This window comes from Ranitomeya imitator, chromosome 5, assembly GCF_032444005.1.
Source record: "Ranitomeya imitator isolate aRanImi1 chromosome 5, aRanImi1.pri, whole genome shotgun sequence".
In the NCBI taxonomy this organism is placed as follows: domain Eukaryota; kingdom Metazoa; phylum Chordata; class Amphibia; order Anura; family Dendrobatidae; genus Ranitomeya; species Ranitomeya imitator.
In genome coordinates this window covers 95,251,599-95,271,300 of record NC_091286.1, presented here as the reverse complement: position 1 = coordinate 95,271,300, position 19,702 = coordinate 95,251,599, and the positions used below count along the sequence as shown (strand labels likewise).

At 49.4% G+C, this 19,702-nt stretch overlaps 1 protein-coding gene across 1 annotated transcript in view; it reads right to left on the bottom strand.

Annotated features, from left to right (window-relative positions):
* CRNKL1 (crooked neck pre-mRNA splicing factor 1) overlaps window positions 1–19,702 on the bottom strand; it is a 32,399-nt gene that overhangs the window by 12,261 nt on the left and 436 nt on the right. Inside the window, exons 2-6 of the mRNA XM_069768934.1 lie at window positions 16,887–17,039; window positions 15,881–15,972; window positions 12,502–12,660; window positions 12,246–12,412; window positions 10,882–11,060 (exon numbers count right to left, since the gene is read on the bottom strand). Coding sequence (XP_069625035.1) covers window positions 10,882–11,060; window positions 12,246–12,412; window positions 12,502–12,660; window positions 15,881–15,972; window positions 16,887–17,039 — 750 coding nt within the window. The remainder of the gene's footprint in view (window positions 1–10,881; window positions 11,061–12,245; window positions 12,413–12,501; window positions 12,661–15,880; window positions 15,973–16,886; window positions 17,040–19,702) is intronic.

Below are 19,702 nucleotides of genomic sequence, written 5' to 3'. Positions count from 1 at the left end.
AGTCAGGACAGGTAAGGGCCATGCTCACGTCTTGTGGCTTTTTTTTGCTGCTTTTTTCTGCCAATTAAACCCTCCATTTTACAGTACCAGCAAAAGCAAAAATGAGATGTCCGCAATCTCACGCAAACACGCTTTTTTTCTATTCTGCAAAAAACATGCAAAAGCACAAAATACTGATGATAAAAAGTAAAGAATTCCTGACCAATGTGTGAAATTGAACAATGCCTGACCAACTCAATGGTCCTGACCAATGTGTGAAATAAGCAGCGTCCGCTCTACAATACTGCCAATGTCTTAGGTAAACTATTCCAGATGAATTCACCTCCCCTCGCTGTTACATTTGTAGTCGTGTATTTTTTTCCATGAACTTTTTGGGTCAGAATAGCCATTATTTTTCCAGACACAAAAATCTTTTTCCACTAACTTATTTGATCAAATTGCCCTTTTCTCCACAAAAGTTTTACTGTTTCACATATGTCTTACATTGGTGGCCTCACACGTTGCATTGCTGTATGGTGGAAGCAATGTTGAATTTTGGGATCCTGAAAAACGCAGCAAGAAAAGCAGTAAAAAAAGCCAACACAATGTATTTGTCGTTTGCAGCTTTTTCTCCCTGCCAATAGGTCTTGGCTATAGAAAAAAAAGCTGCAAAAACGCAACAAGTGAACATATGTCTTAAAGGCATATTTTTGATTTTGTATTTTCATGCCATTTTTAAGTCACAGCTGTTAATAAAAAAGTACAAAATATTTTTCAATAAGGCTTCACACCCTAAAACCGAAGAGTAGGAATATACCGGATTACGTACCGGTAATGCTCTTTTATAGAGCCCACGACAGCACCCACGAGAGAGGGGATCCGCCCCTAGGAACAGAAAACCTACAGAGAGATAAAAGGGGCGGGCCCCCCTCGCTCCTCAGTTGTTTTACAGAGAATAGGAGGAACCGCCGCCAGGTTTTAGTTAACAGGTTCGGGTATATACATATATATACATATTTACAACCTCATACTATATCTTCTAATATTTACACCTCACCAAAAAAGCACCATGTGCAACTATATACAGAAAAGGGAGGGATGTGAACGGGTGCTGTCGTGGGCTCTATAAAAGAGCATTACCGGTACGTAATCCGGTATTTTCTATTCGCCACGACAGCACCCACTAGAGAGAATTGCAGAGACTATAGACTGGGTGGGTTTACTGAGTCAAGGACCGATACACCAAAAGTTAGATCAGAAGCAGAGGATAGATCTAATCTATAATGCTTATAGAAGGTATTCGGTGAAGACCAAGTTGCAGCCTTACATATAAGGTCTATTGGCACATTCGCCCTTTCTGCCCAGGAAGTCGACAAGGCTCTTGTAGAGTGCGCTCCCACATGCATTGGAGGATCTTTCCCTCCAGCCTTATACGCCAAGATTATTGCCTCTCTGATCCAGCGAGATAATGTGTTCTTTGTGACTCCGGCACCCTTGGTTTTACCCTGAAAAGACACAAAGAGAGCCCTACTCTTCCTCCAGTCCCTAGTTCTCTCTAAATAGGCTAAGACAGTCCTTTTTACGTCTAGGGTGTGAAGTCTTTCTTCTTCTGGAGTTGAGTGGTTCTCATAAAAGGTAGGTAACAGGATCTCCTGGGATCTATGAAAGGTAGAAGCCACCTTAGGGAGATAACAAGGATCTGTTTTTAAAAGTATCCTATCTGATGTTACCACAAAAAAGGGAGGATCTATAGATAAAGCATGAAGATCACTTACTCTTCTGGCAGAAACTAATGCCACTAATAATACCGTTTTTAAAGAAATATTTTTTAGTGAGGCTGCATGGAGAGGCTCAAAAGGTGATTGAGTCAATGCATTTAGGACTATCGATAGATCCCACTGAGGGACCCGAGGTATGCTAATTGGTCTCGATCTCTCACAGGCAGATATAAACCGAGATATCCATTTATTACCTGCTACATCAAAATTAAAAAGAGCTCCTAAGGCTGACACCTGTACTTTCAGAGTGCTTACTGAAAGACCTAATTCCAGACCTTTTTGTAGAAATTCCAATATTGGAAATATAGGAATATCAGCGGAAAGTTGTGTAGTATGGAATTGAAGGAATTTCCTCCAAATTCTAACATAAATCCTGGTAGTTGAGGGTTTTCTACTTTTCATCAGAGTATCTATTAACCCACTAGAAAACCCCCTGAGATTTAGTAACTGCCTTTCAAACTCCATGCAGTTAAATTCATGCCCTTTGCCTGAGGATGAAGGAACGGACCCTGAGAGAGCAGGTGCTTGGATTGAGGCAGAATCCACGGGTCCGACACTGACATCGCCCTCAGCCATGAGAACCATGGCCTTTTGGGCCAGAATGGGGCTATTAATAGAATTCTTGCTCCTTCTTCCCTTATTTTTCTTATTACCAAAGGTAGTAGATTCCATGGAGGAAAAGCATATGCCAGGTCGAAAGTCCAGGGTACTTGGAGGGCATCGAGTATGTCCGGCTTGTCCTCCCTGTTTAGAGAGGCAAACGCCCTGACCTGTCGGTTGGCTCTTGTGGCAAACAAGTCTATTTGAGGAATACCCCATTGCGCTGTTATCATTTTGAAAATTTTTCTGTTTAGCATCCATTCCCCTTGATGGAGGGTGTGACGGCTCAGAAAATCGGCACGAAAGTTGTCTGTGCCCCTGATGTGAACTGCTGATAGTGATAGCAGATGACCTTCGGCTAATTCCATGATGTCTGATGCCAGCTCCCTGAGTCTGTCCGACCGCGTACCTCCTTGATGGTTTAAGTACGCTACTGCCGTGGTGTTGTCGGAGAACACTCTTGTGTGAGAGCCGCTGAGCTGAGGAAGAAAGTGAAGTAGGGAATAATATATCGCCCTCAACTCTTTGACATTCGAAGAACTATCCAGTTCCGAACTAGACCAAAGATCCTGAACCCACTGATCCTTAAAATGTGCCCCCCAGCCTTTAGGACCAGCATCTGTGGTCACTATACTAGAGGGGGAAATTACCCAGAGAACCCCCCTTGAAAGGTTTTTCTGATTTAACCACCACTTAAGGGAGTGTAATACTTCCGTTGTTAGATAAACTGTTCTATCCAGACAGCCTCTATTCTTGATGTCTTCCTCTAATATAAATTTTTGTAGAAGCCTAGTATGAGCCTGAGCCCACTGGACCGCAGGAATACACGATGTCAGAGAACCTAGTAATGACATGCTCTGTCTGAGTGACATACTACGATTTTCTATTGCTAAGGATACCTTATCAACTATGGAGAATTTCTTATCCTCAGGCAGCTTACAAATCTGGTCAGCTGAATCTAGAAGGAGCCCCAGGAATTTCTGACACTTAACAGGCTGAAGTCTAGATTTTTCCCAATTAACCAGCCACCCCAGGGATTGTAAGGAAATCACTACTTCCCGTAACCTCTGCTCACACTGTAGGGGGTCTTTACCCACAATCAATAGGTCATCTAGATATGGAATGACTAAAGTATCTTTTACTCTTAGGAAAGACATAACTTCCAATAGCAATTTTGTGAAAACCCTTGGGGCCATGGATAATCCGAAGGGCATCGCCTTATATTGTAGATGACGAATTTGTCCCTCTATACAGACTGCTACCCGAAGGAACTGCTGGAATAAATGATGTATAGGAATATGATAGTAAGCATCCTTAAGATCCAATACTACCATGTAACAGTTTGGAAATAGATTCTTTATGGCTGAACGAATGGATTCCATTTTGAATGTTTTAGGCCTTATAAAGGAGTTCAGCTTTCTTAAATTAATTATGGTTCTGAAAGAGCCATCCGGCTTACTAATCAGAAACAAGGGAGAATAAAATCCCCTCCCCATCTGGGAAGATGGGACTTCCACTAGGACTTGTTTGCGTAGGAGGGTTTTAACCTCTGTTTCAAGCGCCTCTTGCTGAGGCCTGGATCTTAAGGTGGTAAGGAGGAAGGAGTCCGGTGGAGTTCTAATAAAGTCTAATGTGAGGCCTGAAGATATTAATTTAATGGCCCAAGTATTTATTGTTATCTCTTCCCATTGTTGCCTAAACTGTTTTAATCTTCCACCCACTGGAGGAATATAATTACTGGAATTTGTCGGCTGGCTTGAATGGACGTTTATTAAACAGGTTTCCTTTTTGTTTAAAATCCTTATTGTTCCATCTGTCTCTGAAGCCTCCCTTCTTTCCGAATGGTGGCTTCCTGAAGGCCCTTCTGTAAGATGGAACAAAGGGATTAGGGAATCCTTTTTTCCTTTCACCTGCCTTCGTGAGTATATCGTCAAGGACTGTTCCAAACAGGTACTCACCCTGACAGGGTATGGCACATAATTTGGATCTAGATTGGGCATCTCCTTTCCAGTTTTTTAGCCATAAAGACCGCCTAGCCGTATTGGAGATATTAGCTGTTCTGGCCGCCAGTCGTAGGGAGTCAATAGAGGCATCCGATATAAAGGCAGCCGCACCTTTGATCAAAGGGATAGATGCTCGTAACTTCTCCCTGGATACACCATTTTTAATATTTTGCTCCAGCTGATCCAGCCAGACTAACATTGACCTGCCAGTACATGTGGCTGCAATTGCCGGTTTGAATGCCGTGACACAGGCCTCCCACGATTTTTTAAGGAGCGCATCTGATTTTCGGTCCATGGGATCTGATAAGGAACCTGCATCTTCCACGGGCAAGGAGAACCGGCGAGATGTAGATGCAACTGCAGCATCGACCTTTGGTATTTTGGTCCATGTACTCAAATCTTCGTCATCAAAGGGGTAGCGCCTCTTACAGGGTATTGGTACCAACCCTTTTTGACCTTTACCCCATTCCTTCTTAACGAGGTCCTTTATGGCCTGGTTTATTGGAAACACGTGGCCTTTCCGTTGGGAAAGACCAGCAAACATGATTTCCTGTGGTGTTTGGGGTTCTTTTGACTCAGATACCCCCATCGTATTTCTCACCGATTTAACCAAGTTGTTTATGCCTTCAGTTGGAAAGCAAACAAAGTCTTCTTCCCCTGAAGAATCAGACAGTTGAGAGACATCAGAGTCGACCTCCCCACTCTCTGCTGACGTGTCAGCTCTAGGTGAGGATACTCTTCTTTTCTTTTTCTCGATATTAATCGAGGAAGAACCGCCCCCTAACGACTGAAGTTCTTCCCGAATTATGAGCCGTATCTCATTCATTTTCACCGATTCCTCCTGCCGTAAGGTGTTATCTATACATGCCTGACATAGACTCTTGGTATAGGAGTCAGGCAGGGGTTCGGTACATATAGCACATTGTTTGTGCTTACTCTTCCCCGTCCTCTTTGCCTAGAATAATACAAGCAAAGGAATCAATATATGCTTCAGTGAAGCTATGTGTACACTCACCCAGCGTATTAATTTTACCGGCTGCGGGGTTGCCTTAGTTTGGGATGTGGAACGGGACGATTTCCTTCCCGATTTATCAGTGGAGTCACTTATCTTAGAGTGTCCACTGCTCTTTTTCCTGGTTTCGCTACTAGGTACTAGTGGCTCTTCCATGGAGTGCACACGGACCTCCTCTTGGGACGACATAATGCACACTGACTGCACTTCTAATCCTGACCTTTATAGTGTAGCCACTCCTGCATACATCCCCTCCTAAATTTTTTTTTTTTTTTTTACTCACAAGTCCGGCGTCCGGACACTGGGATCGCATGGGGGAATCCAATATGGCGGTTCCCCCGGAAATGGTCCTCTGACACCGCGACCCCGGAAGTTCAAGCTTCCTTCCATGGGACGTCGACGCTACTGCGCATGCGCCCGCGTCTGCTGCATACCGGAAGCGCCCTAAGCGCTGCTTCCCACACCATGTCGCCTCTTACCTCTGGAGGGAACGGAGGGAAGATTCCGCCCAGGGACGCCGCACCGCTGCTCAGCTCCACTTAGGAGGGCATTACCGCAGGTATCCACACTGCGCCGTGCATTCATTAGCACTTACCCAACGGTGTCCCAGCAGGGAGACCGTTGGCACTTTCAGGCTTCCCTGTCAGCCGCACCAGATGAGGGGGGAGCCCGCAGGAACATTCCCCCGACACTGTCCACCTGCTCTGGGACCCCTGTCGCTCAGCAGAGTCGGTACAGGCAGTAGCCCAGGCAGGCCTTCCTCTTCTTAGCCATAGAGTTTTCTCTGTGGGTTCCCTTCTAGGAACAGGAAACCAACTGAGGAGCGAGGGGGGGCCGCCCCTTTTATCTCTCTGTAGGTTTCCTGTTCCTAGGGGCGGATCCCCTCTCTCTAGTGGGTGCTGTCGTGGCGAATAGAAAATACTGTATTTTCCGGCGTATAAAACGACCCCCCAACTCTCGGGACGAGATCTGAATCTGAGCATGCGCCGCCCCCAGCGGCCATTTTCCCGGAGGCCAGAGCATCACTGCAATGGAGCTGCCGATGCCTCCGGGCTTTGAGGAAATGCTGGTGGAGCCCCGACGCTGCACAAAGATACGCTGCCGCCGCCCCCCAGCACAGAGCCCCCACACTGCACAAAGAGGAGCCGCCCCCAGCACAGAGCCCCCACACTGCACAAAGAGGAGCCTCCGCCGCCCCCCAGCACAGAGCCCCCACGCTGCACAAAGATACGCCGCCGCCGCCCCCCAGCACAGAGTCCCCACACTGCACAAAGATACGCCGCCCCCCAGCACAGAGCCCCCACACTGCACAAAGACACGCCGCCCCCCAGCACAGAGCCTCCACACTGCACAAAGAGGAGCCGCCGCTGCCCCCTAGCACAGAGCCCCCACGCTACACAAAGATCCATCGCTCCCCAGCATAGAGCCCCCACGCTACACAAAGAGGAGCCGCCGCCGCCCCCCGCATAGAGCTCCCACGCTGCACAAAGAGGAGCCGCCGCCACCCCCCGCATAGAGCCCCCACGCTACACAAAGAGGAGCCGCCGCCGCCCCCCGCATAGAGCTCCCACACTGCACAAAGAGGAGCCGCCGCGGCCCAGCATAGAGCTCCCACGCTGCACAAAGAGGAGCCACCGCCCCCCGCATAGAGCTCCCACGCTGCACAAAGAGGAGCCACCGCCCCCCACATAGAGCTCCCACGCTGCACAAAGAGGACTCGCCGCCCCCCAGCACAGAGCTCCCACGCTGCACAAAGAGGAGCCGCCGCCGCCCCCCGCATAGAGCTCCCACGCTGCACAAAGAGGAGCCACCGCCCCCCGCATAGAGCTCCCACGCTGCACAAAGAGGAGCCACCACTGCCCCCAGCACAGAGCTCCCACGCTGCACAAAGAGGAGCCGCCGCTGCCCCCGCATAGAGCTCCCACGCTGCACAAAGAGGAGTCGCCGCCCCCCAGCACAGAGCTCCCACGCTGCACAAAGAGGAGCCGCCGCCGCCCCCCGCATAGAGCTCCCACGCTGCACAAAGAGGAGCCGCCGCTGCCCCCCGCTGCACAAAGAGGAGCCGCCGCCGCCCCCCGCATAGAGCTCCCACACTGCACAAAGAGGAGCCGCCACTGCCCCCAGCACAGAGCTCCCACGCTGCACAAAGAGGAGCCGCCGCTGCCCCCCAGCATAGAGCTCCCACGCTGCACAAAGAGGAGCCGCCGCTGCCCCCCGCATAGAGCTCCCACGCTGCACAAAGAGGAGCCGCCGCTGCCCCCCGCATAGAGCTCCCACGCTGCACAAAGAGGAGCCGCCGCCCCCCAGCATAGAGCCCCCACGCTGCACAAAGAGGAGCCGCCGCTGCCCCCCAGCATAGAGCTCCCACGCTGCACAAAGAGGAGCCGCCCCCCAGCACAGAGCCCCCACACTGCACAAAGATACGCCGCCCCCCAGCACAGAGCTCCCACGCTGCACAAAGAGGAGCCGCCCCCCAGCACAGAGCCCCCACACTGCACAAAGATACGCCGCCCCCCAGCACAGAGCCTCCACACTGCACAAAGAGGAGCCGCCGCTGCCCCCCAGGACAGAGCCCCCACGCTACACAAAGATCCATCGCTCCCCAGCATAGAGCCCCCACGCTACACAAAGAGGAGCCACCGCCGCCGCCCCCCGCATAGAGCTCCCACGCTGCACAAAGAGGAGCCGCCGCCACCCCCCGCATAGAGCTCCCACACTGCACAAAGAGGAGCCGCCGCGGCCCAGCATAGAGCTCCCACGCTGCACAAAGAGGAGCCACCGCCCCCCCGCATAGAGCTCCCACGCTGCACAAAGAGGAGCCACCGCCCCCCGCATAGAGCTCCCACGCTGCACAAAGAGGAGCCACCGCCCCCCGCATAGAGCTCCCACGCTGCACAAAGAGGACTCGCTGCCCCCCAGCACAGAGCTTCCACGCTGCACAAAGAGGAGCCGCCGCCGCCCCCCGCATAGAGCTCCCACGCTGCACAAAGAGGAGCCGCCGCCACCCCCCGCATAGAGCCCCCACGCTACACAAAAAGGAGCCGCCGCCGCCCCCCGCATAGAGCTCCCACACTGCACAAAGAGGAGCCGCCGCGGCCCAGCATAGAGCTCCCACGCTGCACAAAGAGGAGCCACCGCCCCCCGCATAGAGCTCCCACGCTGCACAAAGAGGAGCCACCGCCCCCCGCATAGAGCTCCCACGCTGCACAAAGAGGACTCGCCGCCCCCCAGCACAGAGCTCCCACGCTGCACAAAGAGGAGCCGCCGCTGCCCCCCAGCATAGAGCTCCCACGCTGCACAAAGAGGAGCCGCCGCCGCCCCCCAGCATAGAGCTCCCACGCTGCACAAAGAGGAGCCGCCGCCCCCCAGCATAGAGCTCCCACGCTGCACAAAGAGGAGCTGCCGCCGCCCCCCGCATAGAGCTCCCACGCTGCACAAAGAGGAGCCGCCGCGGCCCAGCATAGAGCTCCTACGCTGGACAAAGAGGAGCCGCCACTGCCCCCCGCATAGAGCTCCCACGCTGCACAAAGAGGAGCCGCCGCTGCCCCCAGCACAGAGCTCCCACGCTGCACAAAGATCCATCGCTCCCCAGCATAGAGCTCCTACGCTGGACAAAGAGGAGCCGCCGCTGCCCCCCGCATAGAGCTCCCACGCTGCACAAAGAGGAGCCCCCGCTGCCCCCAGCACAGAGCTCCCACGCTGCACAAAGATCCATCACTCCCCAGCATAGAGCTCCCACACTGCACAAAGAGGAGCCGCCGCCCCCCAGCATAGAGCTCCCACGCTGCACAAAGAGGAGCCGCCGCCGCCCCCCAGCATAGAGCTCCCACGCTGCACAAAGAGGAGCCGCCACTGCCCCCAGCACAGAGCTCCCACGCTGCACAAAGAGGAGCCGCCGCCCCCCAGCATAGAGCTCCCACGCTGCACAAAGAGGAGCCGCCGCCGCCCCCCAGCATAGAGCTCCCACGCTGCACAAATATACGCCGCCCCCAGGACAGAGCCCCCACACTGCACAAAGAGGAGCCGCCGCCCCCCAGCATAGAGCTCCCACGCTGCACAAAGAGGAGCCGCCGCCGCCCCCCAGCATAGAGCTCCCACGCTGCACAAAGAGGAGCCGCCACTGCCCCCAGCACAGAGCCTTCACACTGCACAAAAAGGAGCCGCCCCCAGCACAGAGCCCCCACACTGCACAAAGAGGAGCCGCCGCCGCCCCCCAGCATAGAGCTCCCACGCTGCACAAAGAGGAGCCGCCACTGCCCCCCGCATAGAGCTCCCACGCTCCACAAAGAGGAGCCACCGCCCCCCGCATAGAGCTCCCACGCTGCACAAAGAGGAGCCACCGCCCCCAGCACAGAGCCCCCACACTGCACAAAGAGGAGCCGCTGCCGCCCCCCGGCACAGAGAGCATCGCTGCCACAATGAGGTAATAGGGGGATACTCCACTTACACCTTCCTTGTGAGACGCCCCCTCTCTTCGTCATCAGGACAACTCCCCCCCCACCCACCATATGCACATTGGTCCGCACACACCCTATAAGAGGACACCCGGAGTATAAGACGACCCATGACTTAAGAAGATTTTCAGGGGTTAAAAGGTCGTCTTATAAGGTATTCTAGAATGCACTTGGCCTGCAGCATTACAAGAAAACTGTGAATGATTTAAAACTGTATACTGCCACCTTGTGGACAAGGGACATATTACATTTAGTCACAAATTAGGACAAGTATGACGCTTACAATGTTGTTTGTCTAAACACTATACATGATGTACAAAATATATATATATATATATATATATATATATATATATATATATATATATATATATATATATATATATATATATATATACACACACACATGCAATCACATCTCAAGTCATAAACGGGCCTCCAAAGAAGTGTATGAGCCCTCAGCTGCACACAGACAAACCAAAATATTTTACTGACAGATTTTTTATGAAAAAATATTGTGCTCTCCATTAGACTTCGCATATCCTCTTCTGAAGGCAAAGCTTCTGAGTGATGACGCCTCCATACACATAGTCCCACTAAGCCTTTCAGTAGTGAACAGAGGCAGTATATAGATATAGCAGAAGATCAGCGCAGATCAGAACAGGTATATAGCAAAATATCAGCGCAGATCAGTACAGGTATACAGCAAAATATCAGCGCAGATCAGTACAGGTATACAGCAAAATATCAGCGCAGATCAGTACAGGTATACAGCAAAATATCAGCGCAAATCAGCACAGGTAAATAGTAAAAGATCAGCGCAGTTCAGAACAGGTATACATTAAAAGATGAGCGCAGATCAGCACAGGTACATAGTAAAAGATCAGGGCAGATCAGCACAGGTATATAGCAAAAGATCAGAACAAATCAGTACAGATATATAGTAAAAGATTAGCGCAGGTCAGTACAGGTGTATAGTAAAAGATTAGCGCAGAGCGCAGAATTCTAGTTATGTCCAAATCAAATGTAAAAATAATGAAAAATCAGACATTCACCTCTTTTTGATTTTCCTCAAATTTGGCAAATGCTACGTACAGATTCTCATCCATGTGATCTTCACCAAAGAACTCCACAGCGCGCTCATAAACCTTCCTTGCATGAGCTATATAACCGTGCTTTTCTTCAAATCGGGCGTACTTGATCCAGTTCTTTACATCAGGGTGTACCATGACGAGTGCACGTATGTTAAGGAAAAGCCAGACGTAAAGAAGAAAACAGGCAAAGAACACAATAGCCCCAGATTCAATAGTTTTTGCTAGAAAAGTTGAAAACATTTTTTTTTGACAAGAACGATTATGCTAAAATGTTGCATTTTTTTCTTCCGTCGGATCTTTTTTGTTGGGTGGTTCCACATAAAGCACTAATATAGGACACAAACTCACAATTCAGTGTTGGGGTAAAAAAAAAATAAATAAAATAACCTCCTCTCCTAGGCAGCCGGTCCAGAAACGCCAGTGCAGCGGATGGATATTTTTGCATTAATGCCAATTGAATGGTTTGTGTTAAATAAAGCACTTTTTATTTCTATTTCTAATAAGCTTAGACATTATCATTGAAACAGACCAGGGAAACACATAGAGCCATCACTTTTTTAGTGCTATTTTATGCTTGCATCAAATTCATTATGGCTTTTGCTCCATTTTTTCTGCACTGGGGTCCTGCGTTTAAATCCCACCAAGGACAACATTTGCAAGGAGTTTGTATGTTCCCGCTGTGTTCGTGTGGGTTTCCTCCGGGTTCTCCAGTTTCCGTCTGTGCTTTAAAGACATAATGATTGGGAATCTAGAGTGTGGAACCCAATCAAGACAGTGATGATGTCTGAACTGCTGTGGAATTAGTAGCGCTATACAAATAAAAAAAAAAAAAAAAAAAATTATGTATATATATATATATATATATATATATATATATATATATATATATATATATATATATATATATATATATATATATATATATATATACACACAAAAAAAAAATTATATATATATATATATATATATATATATATATATATATATATATATATATATATATATATATATATATATATATATATTTTTTTTTTTTTTTTTGCTTTTAGGTCCCAGTGTTGTTTTTTTTTATTTTTTTTTAATTAGCTTTGATAGACAATGCGAACATGGTTTTCATTATTTAGACTTTTGGGCACAGAAAAAAAAAACGTAAAAAAAAGAGAAAGGCTCCCTAAGCATGCCAGATGGGTAAATAACATGTCCAGTATACGGCTGGAAGAACGTGGGGTCAAAAGTTTTCCCAAGCATACTATTCAGCCGAGTGCCAGATATGCTGTACACTGGTTCAGTGGAGAAAGCAAGGTTTTTTGCATTGGAAAGGATATATCTTTCATATATGGAGCGAGCTCTGTCCACCTCCTTGTACCGAAGTTCAAAATTGATGAAGGAATGCCAGGCTTGTTCTTCAGGCTGCCACTCCATCCAGCGCTCAAACACTTGCCTTGTTCCAGCCACGTTGCCCAACATCTCCTCCATGTAAGTGTATTTATACCTTTATATAACGAAATATGAAATGTGGTACACTGAGGTCACAAGCCAAAACCTGTCTGAGCACGATGGTCCTCCGGGTAGATTGCTTACCAGAACTGGTTGACTCTGGGAAGGATGGTGATGGCCCTATCCCAGATGTTACGAGCATGGTTAACCAGGCGGTTCTTCATCTCCATCTCGGCGTACTTGAGCCATAATGTGATATTCCTGTGATCCACATCTAAGGCGCGTTCGTATATAGATCGTGATCTATGGAGGCATAAACAACAAATCCTCAGACTGAGAAAGGTAAAACGAGTATTACAACCAACAGTCAGGGCAGGAGGCCCAAATACTAGTCAGAATCACTACTATACAAGGGTAAGTGCAGGAACTTCCCCACTGATCCCTGCCTTCCCTAGTTTCCAGTGCCGCTCCACTTCGGGCACATATGATGGTCATTCTGACTTGCCGGCTTGCACTGGGCTCCGTGTGTGAGCTGGAGCAAACGTGACTCCATGGACCTCAGTGTGAGCCAGCGAGTGGGAAGAGCCATCAAGCAACTCAGAAGAGGACTGGAGCTGCGCTGGAAACCGGAGAAGACAGAGATTGGCAAGTATATTAATGCACCTACACTACACACACATTCACACAGGCTTAGCCAGTAAAAATGTTAATGGGAGTGCTTCTTTAAGAGCTGGAGCGATTATATATCCAATGCCCACGTCCAGGAAGGGGTTGTTCAACTGGACGATTCGAGAACGTAGCGACCCTGGTGATCACGTATCAGGCGCATCACATTTTAATACAGAGATTTGCAGAGGACGGACCATCAGATAATCTGTCACGCAGCGTAATGGACATATTCTGTGGGTCAATGCAAATAAAGCTAATGAATAAATTCATATATATTCATGCTTTATTACTTTTGCACAGGAAAACTTTATTTTTGGGTTGTCGTATTCTGAGAGCTACAACTTTTACACTTTCATGTGTACAGAGTTGTAAGGGATTGTTTTTTGCACAACTGGTACCATCTTGGGATATTTATGACTTTTTTATGACACTTCTTTTATTGTGATGAATAAAAACAGCAATATTGGCAATTTCTTTTTTTTTTTATTAGTGGCATTCATCATGAAGGATAAATACTTATTCAGTATGGATTTTTATGAACAGTGTGGTATCAAACGTGTCATTTTTGGCATATGATATGGGTCTTAGTCCCACGAGGGGACTTGAACATGCAAGCCTTTGACCGCATAGATGTAGTGCAGGGCAGTATCCAGGCTGTCAGTGTCAGATTGATAAGCAGCCTGATAGACCTCGCCTCTGGGGGAATCTAATGGCTGTAGTATATTATATACGAGACCCTGAGGCCAGTGTTAGGCCATCAATCACCATACAGCGATCACATTGCAGGGGTGCCATGGGCTGACAGAGGGAGCGATCTTTGCTGCCAAATTCCTTGCACTGATTACGCTACACATATATGTCTCCTAATCTAATAGATAAGACAGGTGCAGGATACCCGACTGTCAGCACAGAATGACTGTTCAAACTAAGCAGAGGGCTTGGTGGTTCATGGCGGGGCTGGGCTCGGTGGTTCATGGCGGGGCTGGGCTCGGTGGTTCATGGCGGGGCTGGGCTCGGTGGTTCATGGCGGGGCTGGGCTCGGTGGTTCATGGCGGGGCTGGGCTCGGTGGTTCATGGCGGGGCTGGGCTCGGTGGTTCATGGCGGGGCTGGGCTCGGTGGTTCATGGCGGGGCTGGGCTCGGTGGTTCATGGCGGGGCTGGGCTCGGTGGTTCATGGCGGGGCTGGGCTCGGTGGTTCATGGCGGGGCTGGGCTCGGTGGTTCATGGCGGGGCTGGGCTCGGTGGTTCATGGCGGGGCTGGGCTCGGTGGTTCATGGCGAGGCTGGGCTCGGTGGTTCATGGCGAGGCTGGGCTCGGTGGTTCATGGCGAGGCTGGGCTCGGTGGTTCATGGCGGGGCTGGGCTCGGTGGTTCATGGCGGGGCTGGGCTCGGTGGTTCATGGCGAGGCTGGGCTCGGTGGTTCATGGCGGGGCTGGGCTCGGTGGTTCATGGCGGGGCTGGGCTCAGGGGTTCATCGCGGGGCTAATAATGTAAATTCACCTTCCCACCTGCTAGAGGGAAACAATCTCCACTCTCCCCTCTTCTTTGATTGACAGCTCTGGGTTCCTAGAGCCGAAGGGAGGAGATAGAGGGAAAACAAGTAGGTGGGAAGGTGTATATATGCAATTGGCCTGCCGTGATGCACCTGCCTGTGCTCGGCTTGAACAGTCATTCTGAGCTGACCGAGCCCCTTTAACTTCATTCTACAGGTGGAGACGATAACAACAACACTTAGTTTACAGTTACTTACTTTAGAATAAAACATAATGGTCAACATATTGACAGGCCCATGACCTCTTCACTGTTGCATAGATATGTGGGTGCACATGATTTCTGCCGCTCCGTATCCCATTTTTGGTAGGAGGGATGTATGAACAGTGGAAGCGCTGGTATTTTTTATTTTCCTTTCCGCTTTCAATGTTCAAGATCAATAATGTTATAATTTCACACTATGGGTTGAGGCGGTTACGGAGACTCAAATTTTCTTTATGTTTTACTACTTTTGCACAAAAAAATTATTATTTTTTTGGTCATTATGTTCAAAGAGCCATAACTTTTTTACATTTTCCGTATACAGAGATGCGCGAAGAATTGTGTTTGGTGTAACAAGCTGCAGATTTTATTGTACCATTTTAGGATACATATGACTTTTTCACCACTTTTTTTCAGGTGGGATGGCCAAAAACAGCAGTACTAACATTATTTTTTGGAATTTTTCCTTTAATCGCTCACTTTGTAGGATGCATAATGAAATAGTTTTATAGCATGAGCCGTTATGGACGGGAGGCCACCAAATAGGTGTCTTTTTTAGGCACTTGCTTTTTCTAGTGCATTAACCAGCTTGTCAGTGCTGGGCTTCATTCATGATTTTTGTTGTAAGCTAAAATCATTTTCATCATTTCTTTTTTTGTGTGTGCATGGGAAGATATCCCGGGTTTATCGCATCAAACATGGAAATCAGACATATGGAGTCCAATGTTGTCAGAAACCCCTAGACTTGCATTGGTGAATTTGATTAGCGACTCGGATCAAAATGAGACATGTCTCCGTGTTTTGGTGCAGACCACTCAGTCCATAAAAAAAAAAAATATACAAGAACTGAAATGTGAGCAGAACTTATACATAAAAAATGGAAATCTGAATGAAGGTCTATCCTGACAAGCAGAATTTTAGAACCTACCTCTGGAAGGATCAATGTCACAGTGACAGATCCCAGGGAACCATGATCCTGGTTGGAAAACTGCCTTATTACAATCTAATGGAAATAGCATGTGAAAATGGAAGTGCCGGTTTAGGAATCCAGTAAAGTCTGGGCTTGTGGACCCTCACCAATGACATCAAGCTGTGTACTTACCTTTGAACCTCTTTTAAACTTTCCTCCCATTGTGCGTATTTTATCCAGTTACTAATAACAGTTCTGTTTTTCCTTATGTTATCTTCAAAGGTCTGAAAATTTAAAAAAAAAAAATCAAAAATATCGAAGTTGCTGCATAATATCTTGCAGACAGTAATACATTATGATGATGTGCAGATATGACTGTAAAGTGTGTTCCCACACACCTCACTAATTTAAGTTCTACATCCTACATTAAAACAGAAGCTACATGATAAACTGGTATATAGAATAGTGTCTCACAAGATGCCGTCTAATAGGATAGAGGTAGTGTGAAATCCCTGCCCGGTCAGTGGTTATGCCAGCTGGTAAGTCTTCCTGATTATCTTAGTCTGTGCACTCGGGTTGGCTGTAGCATATAGCACAAGCTCAGGTGGAAGTCAGTGCAGGGAGCTAAAAAAAAAAATACCTTATGAGAAAGACTAAAACTAAAACATCAAGAAAACTAAATACTCCGGAGGAGAGAAAAATTATGATCAGCCGCACATATGGAGGAAAAAGACCCTCAGAAAAGTTCTGCTTCCATGGATGGTTGGAACAGTGATTCCCCCTTAAATGATTATTCCTGTGCTCTTTTATAGGTAAAATGGCACAGTTACTTGTCATTAAAAATCCTCTCAAGAAAATCGTTCTCAAGACCGGAGAGAATTTTTAATTTTATTGTTTATTGCTTGCTGCCTAAGTTACCAGTCACCACTTACAGCCCAGCTCTGGTAATCAAATCTTCACAGAGCTCACAACCTTTCTCCAATGGAGCTCGAGAGCGCTGATCTCTCCTGCTACAGGTCAGCCCCAATGCTATAGAGGTAGAGCGACCGGCTTGTGCCAGCGGTGTAACAACGCTGCAGATCTGAACTGTCAATCCAGGTGGGGCGCCTCGCTCATCGCAAGCATGAGGCTGGGAACTGGCGCGCTCCTACAGGAGGACATGTGACAACCCCTTTAAGCTGTACCACCCAGCGCTTACCTTTCTTTTTCTTAACTTGTAGTCATTGAGTTCCTCTTCATCTGTGATCTTCTGCTTGGGTGGAGGTGGCAGTAACTCAAGTTCTCTCTCTTTGGCTTCTCTAAGCAACTGCTCGGCTGTTATCTGCACTTCAGCCGGGGCTTTATTCTTCACCTATGAAGAGAATGGAAGTGTTAACTGCATGATGCACATACAGGGTGTATATACACACACCTGACACTGGCTGCAACTATTGTTATCACATGACTGGCAGAAGGACTACAAGTAGCAGCTTAAGGCCCCTACACACATTAGACTAATGTCCATATCTCCGGGTTCAGAATAACGGTGTAAAGGTACCATCACACATAACGATATCGTTAACGAAATCGTTGTGTGTGACAGCGACCAACAATCAGGCCCCTGCTGGGAGATCGTTGGTCGCTGGGGAAAGTCCAGCACTTTATTTCGTCGCTGGATCTCCCGCTGACAACGCTGGATCGGCGTGCGTGACACCGATCCAGCGATGTCTTCACTGGTAACCAGGGTAAATATCGGGTTACTAAGCGCAGGGCCACGCTTAGTAACCCGATGTTTACCCTGGTTACCGTTGTAAATGTAAAAAAACAAACAGTACATACTTACATTCCCGGTGTCTGGTCATGTCCCCCGCCGTCAGCTTCCCGCACTGACTGGTGAGCGCCGGCCAGCCGTAACCGCTGTACTTTACGGCCGGCGCTCAGTCAGTGCGGGAAGCTGACGGCGAGGGACATGACCAGACACCGGGAATGTAAGTATGTAGTGTTTGTTTTTTTACATTTACAACGGTAACCAGGGTAAACATCGGGTTACTAAGCGCGGCCCTGCGCTTAGTAACCCGATGTTTACCCTGGTTACCCGGGGACTTCGGGATCGTTGGTCGCTGGAGAGCTGTCTGTGTGACAGCTCTCCAGCGACCAAACAGCGACGCTGCAGCGATCGACATCGTTGTCGGTATCGCTGCAGCGTCGCTTAGTGTAACGGTACCTTAAGGTGTATAGGGGCACCGGCTGACTGACTGATTGCAGACCTCAGATCTCATTGTTCTCCCTGAGATACGAAGCAGTCAGCGGCTTTCTCACAGAGAAGACGACCAAGAGCTCGTCTACGAGACGGTCGGCTGAGCGATTGGCTGCAGCATCATTGGGCTGACGCCCATCTAATGTGTATGGCCAGCCTTACATTCTAAATAAAAACCATTTTACAAATTTTCTAGCACTGATGAAAATGGCTTACAGTACACTCACACATATAGATATCTGACCAACTTCTGTCCAATCAGACCAAAATTGCTGTGTAAATGCCCATTTGATCTGATTGAAATCTGTCTCGTGCCGGAAAATCAGTCTGCAAACACAATGATCACAAGCAAATATCTGAAATAAAATTCCACCATAAGGGCTGAGCTGACAGTGTGATGTGAATGCGGACCTGCTGACTCTCCCGGAACAGATGAAATCAGGGAAGAGAATGATCCGGCATGTCCGATTATGGACTGACAATCCTATTGCTTTTGGTGAGAACAGCCGCTGACAAGGAGTCTGGTAGCGGCTCTCGTAATGACAGAAGGACCTGGCTAGACGGCCCCGTGACGTCCTGCGCTGACGGGCCCCTGACGTCCTGCGCTGACGGGCCCCTGACGTCCTGCGCTGACGGGCCCCTGACGTCCTGCGCTGACGGGCCCCTGACGTCCTGCGCTGACGGAGCCCTGACGTCCTGCGCTGATGGACCCGTGATGTCCTGCGCTGACGGCCCCGTGACGTCCTGCGCTGATGGACCCGTGACGTCCTGCGCTGATGGACCCGTGACGTCCTGCGCTGACGGGCCCCTGACGTCCTGCGCTGACGGGCCCCTGACGTCCTGCGCTGATGGACCCGTGATGTCCTGCCCTGACGGCCCCGTGACGTCCTGCACTGATGGACCCGTGACATCCTGCGCTGACGGGCCCCTGACGTCCTGCGCTGACGGGCCCCTGACGTCCTGCGCTGATGGACCCGTGATGTCCTGCACTGACGGCCCCGTGATGTCCCGCACTGACGGCCCTGTGATGTCCCGTACTGATGGACCCGTGACGTCCTGCACTGACGGACCCGTGATGTCCCGCACTGACGGCCCTGTGATGTCCCGTACTGATGGACCCGTGACGTCCCGCACTGACGGACCCGTGATGTCCCGCACTGACGGCCCTGTGATGTCCCGTACTGATGGACCCGTGACGTCCTGCGCTGATGGACCCGTGATGTCCCGCACTGACGGCCCTGTGATGTCCCGTACTGATGGACCCGTGACGTCCTGCACTGACGGACCCGTGATGTCCCGCACTGACGGCCCTGTGATGTCCCGTACTGATGGACCCGTGACGTCCCGCACTGACGGACCCGTGATGTCCCGTACTGATGGACCCGTGACGTCCCGCACTGACGGCCCTGTGATGTCCCGTACTGACGGACCTGTGATGTCCCGTACTGATGGACCCGTGATGTCCCGCACTGACGCTGCAGAGACTTTCCTGCAGGATCCTGGTGTAGATGCAGAAAAATCACCAGTGACTGAAAATATCACAAGACTCCGAGTCTGGAGCACAGGGTGGTCCGAACATTACATGGTCCCGGAGCTGCGAGGAAACTTCTGACACATCAGAGACAGATCAGCAGACGGGATGACAGGGGTCCGGGCACTGAGACCCCCCTGGTGCCGCTCTCCTCCAGCTCTGACCAGACTCTCCTGTGAGCCGTCTGTAGTCGCAGAGGAGGGCGACACTTCAGCCCCTTTCCCCTGATCACTGGGGTCTTACTTCC